This window comes from Pyxicephalus adspersus, chromosome 3 (assembly GCF_032062135.1).
Source record: "Pyxicephalus adspersus chromosome 3, UCB_Pads_2.0, whole genome shotgun sequence".
Lineage (NCBI taxonomy): Eukaryota > Metazoa > Chordata > Amphibia > Anura > Pyxicephalidae > Pyxicephalus > Pyxicephalus adspersus.
This window is the reverse complement of record NC_092860.1, coordinates 155,508,426-155,515,378: the sequence shown is the minus strand read 5'-3', so window position 1 is coordinate 155,515,378 and position 6,953 is coordinate 155,508,426. Positions and strand designations below refer to the sequence as shown.

Below are 6,953 nucleotides of genomic sequence, written 5' to 3'. Positions count from 1 at the left end.
TGTCCTCCTCCAACCCAACATCCACATGATGTTCATTCTTCCTCCAACCCAACATTCATAAATTGTTCTATCATCCTCCAACCCAACATTCATATGATGTTCTGTCCTCCACCAACCCAACACCTACATGATGTTCTTTCCTCCTTCAACCCAACATCCATATGATGTTCTGTTCTCCAACCCAACATTCATATGATGTTCTGTAATCCTCCAACCCAACATTCATATGATGTTCTGTAATCCTCCAACCCAACATCCATATGATGTTCTGTCATTGTCCAACCCAACATCCATATGATGTTCTGTCCTCTTACAACTGAACATCCATAAGATGTTTTGTTCTCCTCCAACCCAACATCCACATGATGTTCTGTCTTCCTCTGACCCAACATCCATATGATCCTTCATTTTTGTTAACCCAATATCCACATGATGGTTCATTGAAACATCCTAGCAATGTTCTGTCCTCTTTCCACCCAAAATCCATGTAATAGTCTACCTTTTGTCAACCTAACATCAATGTTATGTCATGTGATGTTCCATCTCCCCAGGTGATTTTCTGCACACCAATGCAAAAAATGTTTTTTTTAACTTACTATTTTCTATTTTTAACTCAATCCCTATACTTTAAAATCTAATCATGTAGGTTATTTATGAATTTCCAATAATATGAACTTGTTAACACAGTAGTTATACAGGGACCACAAAGCTCCACCTGGTGAAGTTTCTACATTGACAAATTTAATTCATTGAGGGGTTAAACTAAACTAAACAGAAGGTAGTTATAAAAATCAGTTTATATGTTTAGAGAAAAACAAAATACAAAATGTTTCCAAATTCATATTTTTTTTTTCAAAACAAGTGCTGACTCATCAGTAACTAAGGTCCTCCCACATGATCCCGGTTATGTTTTTCTTACAGAAAACAATGTCCAGTTTGTGTTTCCCCTGATTTTTGGACTTCTTCATAAATTCTTTATGCATTGTTCAGTATTAACAAATCCAGGACCTCCACCCAGGTCCAGAAAGGAGTGCCACAATAACTAACCACAAACCTCAGAAGACATAAATCCTATAAACACTCAGCATGCCAGATATACAAGAACAAGATCACTGAATGAAAACATCTTACAAACTACAAACAATGTGTACTAGTAACAACTATGAGAGGAAGGAAAGGAGTAGGATGAAGAAAGGAAGGAACAGAACAAGGAGTGGAGGATGGAAAGGAAAGGAATATTGGGGGAAGAAATGGAAGGAAGGAGAAGAACAAGGAAGGGAATAGAAAAAAAGAAAAGAGTATGATGAGGGAAAAGGAAAAAGAGTGGAAGGACAGAACAGATGGATGAAATGATGAGGAGAGGAAGAGGAGTCAAGGCAGGAGACAAAAAAGGACAGATGGAAAGGATGAAAGAAAAGTAAAATAAAGGGGAAAAGTAAAAGCGAAAAGGGAATGAAATGGGAAAAAGGAAAGGAAAGGGAAAAAATGACAGGGAAGAAAAAAGGTAAAGGGAAGAGAAAAGAAGGCGGAAAAAAAGAAGAGGTGAAAGAAAAGAAAGACGGGATGTAGGAGGAAGGAAGAAAGGTATGATAAAAGCAAAAGAAGGAAGGCAGGAGAAAGGTAAAGCCGAAAGGAAAGGGAAACAAAAAAGGAAAAGAAAAGGAGAAGGAAAAAAAGGTGAGGAGAAAGGAAAGAAAGATGAGAGGGAAGAGGAAGGACAGAAAGTATGAAAGGAAACAAAGGAAGGTATGATAAGGATGAGAAAGTAGAGGACAAAAGAAAAGGAGGAAAAGGAAGAAGAGGGGGTAAAGCAAGTAAGAAAGAAGAGAAGAAAGGAAGGGTGGGAAGGAAAAAGAAGGAAAGGAGTCGGAAAGAACAATACACGAAGAAAGGGAAAAGGAAGTAAAGTTGGCCAACGATGGTACTGACAAAACAATACTCTTTTGGAGGAAGTTGCACAACTAAGTCTATTTAGAAGGTGAATAACCTGAAATGCTCTATATGGGAGATAGACATTTTTCACCTTTTCAGTTTTAGTCTTGGAACAATAAACAATGTGATAAACTTGTGAGATAAAGAACTAACCAATAAAAAATAAATATCATCATAACATTGTCTTTGAATTTACATGGGTTAGAAGGTTTCNGGTGGGATGAAGACTTCACAATACCTGGGGTAGAGCTTACTCATCAGGACAACACAGAACACCTACAAGCCATGGATAACTGATAATAATACTGGTGGCCAAGAATCTTACCTGCACATAATCTCATGAGTAAGAAGGACTCGACACATCTCCGGGTTCTTGTCCTGACCTTCATAGATGATGGCCTGAAACCAAAACATTGGTCAACAGAGGTACCGACAACTGACTATATCAAACAAGGCAGAACTCTAGGAGGTGGACCCACCTGTTTGGACATGGAGTCGATAAGCCGGACATAAATATCTTGTTCAGTTCTGATTCCTGAGCAAAGAACAAAACAATCATTATCAGTTTACTTGGTCCCAGTACAGAAGATCTAAGAGAATACAGGGAACATAAAAAACATGGAGGGGCAGCACTGAGATAGTGGTAAGTAGGCTTGGAGGTGAAGTCCAAATTTCTGCTGCACCTTCCAATCATATTTCCTGGAGCTCTGCTTTAAATTTACCCTCCAGCCTTCCTGTCTTTCAATTTGCCCTCCAGCCTTCCCTCTATTAAATCTGCTCCTGACTATATTCTCCTGGGACCCAGGTCACACAAATGAGTTTTCCATTCAGGCCACTCTAGTCGGTCCCATCTGGTTCGGGTTGATGATCTTACCATTGCTATAGAGGAGCTGAAGCCTATAATGGATGCCATTGTTTGTTTTCTCTCCGCTTTGCTCCTGCATGTGAGAAAAGGCCATTAGTTCAGCATATTTAACAAATGATACAGCTTAGTGTTTGACAATTGACATTACCAGTCAACATATATCAAATTAAAGAAGAGAAAAGTAGTATTCCAGATGGATTTAGTGTCTCATTCTACATCATGGACATTATCTGAGGTCACCATTGACTTCCTGTTCCTCTCCAAATTTTTCTCTGTGATTTATAAAGTATTATACTGCCTGGGAAGAAGTAATGGTAACTTGTTGGCCAAGGGTTTTTCTCATCTTCTAGACCACAACTCCTCGATACTGATGCTTCCACACCGAGACCTTAGAATTTATGTAGCCCAAAATACAATATATTGCAGTATAGAATTCCATAGATATCTGCTTTAGTTTTATTGTTACCCTAATATTCACCAGGCAATCCTACCAGTAACACACCTCTTGTCTTAGAGTGACAACACTCAGCAGTATTGTGACCCTGGGATTGGTGTTAGAAATAATGGACATTATTTCCCTTCTTCTACATAACATAGAGAGGGAGTCCACAGAAAGTCCACAGAAAGAGAGCTGAGAACCTGGAATGTTGACTTTAGTTTACTCTACACAGGTCTACTATTTATGTAGCCAAACAAATCTTCTTTGTCTGTTCACAGCATATTGTTCCAGAAGGCCAGGTCCTTGCCTAAAAGTTCAATAGCCAACTGTAGCCTTTCTCTAATGTTCTTTTTGGACAGCTTTTTCATGGCACATCTCATGCAGGGTACATCTCTTTCTAATCATAGAAATGGACTTGGATATTAAAAGAGTTACAATAAAGATGCCACAATAAAATGTTTGGGTTTCTAAAGACTATTTAGGTTGCATTGGCTTGGTTGACCAGTCCAGCATAGATTTTATTTCTTATAGTGGAGATTCCCTTTCCAGACTACACAACCTTCTTTGGAAGATGTCTTTAGATCTTGTCATGATGACACCACACACCTCAAAAGAGAATACCAGACTCTCTATAGACTCTCGGAGGTTGCGATATCTAAGCCAGGTTCCTCCAGTGTATTCCCTAAGGAGGTTCTAATCAATGGCACCTTATGTAAAACCACCATTCTAATTTCATAGATCTAAGTGGTGGTTAAAGTAGAGGTGTACATACTGTATATATGCAACATTTATTGATTTATCCCAGTGTTTCTAAACCAAGGTTCCCTGAAACCCTAGGGTTCCTCCAAAGGTTGCTAGGGGTTCCTTGAGCCATGACCTTTGATCCAAGGTCAAAATAGATCTGATCTGAGGATATATCGGTTCCAGTTTTAGGTACCTGGCCACCAGTACCCTTAAATCATCATTGAGCTTGGTTTTATATGTATTGATAAAAATTCCAATAATTATAGCCACCAGTTTATGATCTCCTTGGCTCGAGAAGGAAAAATTCAAATATACACATTGAAGCCTGGAGAAACACAAAGCTTCTGGTCTTTCTCAAAGTATTGGCCGACCTAATGGCTTGTCCTGATGTAGGTTGGGGTAAATAATAATTAAGATCTAAAAGCTCTGTCCACTTATAATTTTAATTGTGTGGTGTTGGTTGGAAAAGTCATCTGAACTCTGCTTTATCTATACTCAAAGAAAAAAAGACATGATGGTTAAAAAATTGAGTTCTGGTCTTAACCTAAATTTGTGGCACAGTTTGAAAACTGCATTACGCCAACCCCATCTGACATTCCTGGACATTCAATAGTTATCTAAGAGTGGGCAGCACCAGGTACCTGCTATAACCATTCACCAGAAAAGCCAGCACCCCAGTCTGATATTGGGTATTCAGGGGCGTCACATGACCCAACTTCAAGTCTAAGCATTGCCCATGCGGAATGCTTCTGTCCAATGAGAGTGCTCTTAACAACCCTCAAACTCATTCCTATTGGTCACAAGGATAGAGAGTGTGCAGAGCTTTGCTCTAGAATGTATTGAAGTCCTAACTTAAGACGTTAAATCGTATCACCAGGCAAGAGTTTTTGGGGAAGAATTGGAGCTTCCGTCAGGTTTTTAGGTCTGTCTTAAATTTTCAAGTTCCAGAACGATTAATGAGAAAAAGTATTCCAATGTGGACACTTAAGCTGCGTACACACCTGCAATTTTTCTCGTTGGAAAGGATCTTTCACGATCCTTTCCAACGAGAAAAGACTGCACGATGCATGAACGATGCTGTACATACAGCACCGTTCATGCTCTATGGAGAGGGGAGGGGGAGAGCGACGGAGCGGCACCCTGCTGCGCGCTCTCCCCTTCCCTTTCATTAGGATCGGTCGTCGTCCATCGTCCATGGATCCGCCAGGACGGTCGTCGGACGATGGACGACGACCGACTGTACACACGGCAGATTTTCGCCCGATAATTGGCCGATACCGATTATCGGGCGAGAAAAATTTGCCGTGTGTACGCAGCTTTATACCAGGGACAGCTATTTAGGAGGGGGACTCCTCTTACTTTCAGGGATTATCTCAAACTTCCTGTTGCATTACTAGAACAGGAAGTGAAGGGAAATTCCCTAATTGAACAAAAAAATACTGGGATGTATACAGGGATGTACTGGAAATATTAATTTTGGACGGGCTGACATTCTATAGACCATATGAAAAGGCTCAGTGTGAGCTTGATTAATGCAGGAATTGGCCAGCACAAGGGCCCCCCAGGCCATTTTTTTTACCCCTCAGACTTGACTATGACTTGGAGTAAAGGAGACATGCCTTACTTTGTCTTTCTCTACAAAGTCGATGAAGGACGTCCTCTCGATCTCAACCGGCTGCCCTTGACGGTCGTAAAGTGCCAGAACAAAATGGAAGAAGTTGGACTTTCTGAGGTTGGACGGCGGCTGCTTCTCGAAATGGGCCCTGGATAGCCCAATCCCGCTGTGGGAGAGACATGGAGAACAGTCAGAAACATGGACATCATAGGAGGGCCCACCACCAAGGGTCAAGGAAGGGCACCGGAGAATTTTTTGGTTCATTTTCACCCATTTTTATTTTTTGTTTTACCCACACGAATTGAAATGTACAGAGCTCATGGAATGTACAGCTATGGAGACATAAATAATTCGCGGTAAGTCCTCATGTAATTGTAAATACAATGAAAGGGCTGACGTCAGATGAGAATAATTCCTGAGCGTTATGAGCTGCACACCCTGTACATCTGTCTGGGTGTTTCCAGAACGAGCTACAATTACCGATACAAATGAAAACAACATGTTGTTAATCTACACCCTCACTGACAGAAAAGCTGCACTGGGTTCCATGGGTCAGTACCCACAGGGACCTTATCCCCTCAGAGCTGGAAAGATGGAAGATATATCGGTACAAAGGAATTCATTCTGATAACACAGTCTCCAGAGGGTGTGACCTGGGACATTAGAGTGTGAGCTCCTCTGGTTCACCCTGGAGACATTTACCTTTCAAAGGGTCCTAGTTGGGGATTGGACTCTCTCAATGATGGGTTTGTGGCCCCCACATTGGCACTCCATAGCACGGGGACTCCAGTATCAGAGAGATGATCGGAGCAGACATTCCAGAGGGGCAGACAGCAAGCTAAGTGATATCACCTCCTTTGGGGGTTATTAATAAAAAATCACCAGGACCCACAGTGTGCCAAACCGCAGCAACCAATCAGCAATGATCTGATGTTTTCGGCACTTTAAAAACAACTTTTTTGATACATTTCCATATTTTGGGGGTTAAAGAGGAGCAATGGACAAAAGTGGTGTACGTGATTGTTATTATGTGCTTGTTATTGGGTTTTCTGTGTCCCCCACGATTTATAACCCTTTGATCCTGCCAGTAGACCCATTGTTTTTCAACTTCTAGTAACAGGCCAAAATGTTCCACAGAAATGAAGAGGAGAGGGGTGAGAGGGAGAGCAGTCCGGAAGAGAAGGGCAAGGGAGCAGAGGGGAGGGAAAGAGCACAGGGGCAAGAGATGGGGGGTAGAAAGGGGCAAGAGAGGAGAGGAAGAGAGCAGAGGGGAAAGAGGGAAGGTAAAGAACCAAGAGGGGAAGAGGTGGGGTAGACAGAGGTAAGAGAGTAGAGGGACGGACTAAAAGGGGAGAGAG

At 41.5% G+C, this 6,953-nt stretch overlaps 1 protein-coding gene across 5 annotated transcripts in view; it reads right to left on the bottom strand.

Moving 5' to 3' along the window:
- Nucleotides 1-6,953, bottom strand: part of LOC140327349 (transcription factor COE3-like) — a 63,510-nt gene that overhangs the window by 35,338 nt on the left and 21,219 nt on the right. For all 5 annotated transcript variants that reach the window (XM_072406729.1, XM_072406733.1, XM_072406730.1 and 2 more), the window contains exons 2-5: nucleotides 5,605-5,761; nucleotides 2,807-2,870; nucleotides 2,412-2,467; nucleotides 2,258-2,331 (exon numbers count right to left, since the gene is read on the bottom strand). In XM_072406729.1, the coding sequence (XP_072262830.1) occupies nucleotides 2,258-2,331; nucleotides 2,412-2,467; nucleotides 2,807-2,870; nucleotides 5,605-5,761 (351 nt within the window). The remainder of the gene's footprint in view (nucleotides 1-2,257; nucleotides 2,332-2,411; nucleotides 2,468-2,806; nucleotides 2,871-5,604; nucleotides 5,762-6,953) is intronic.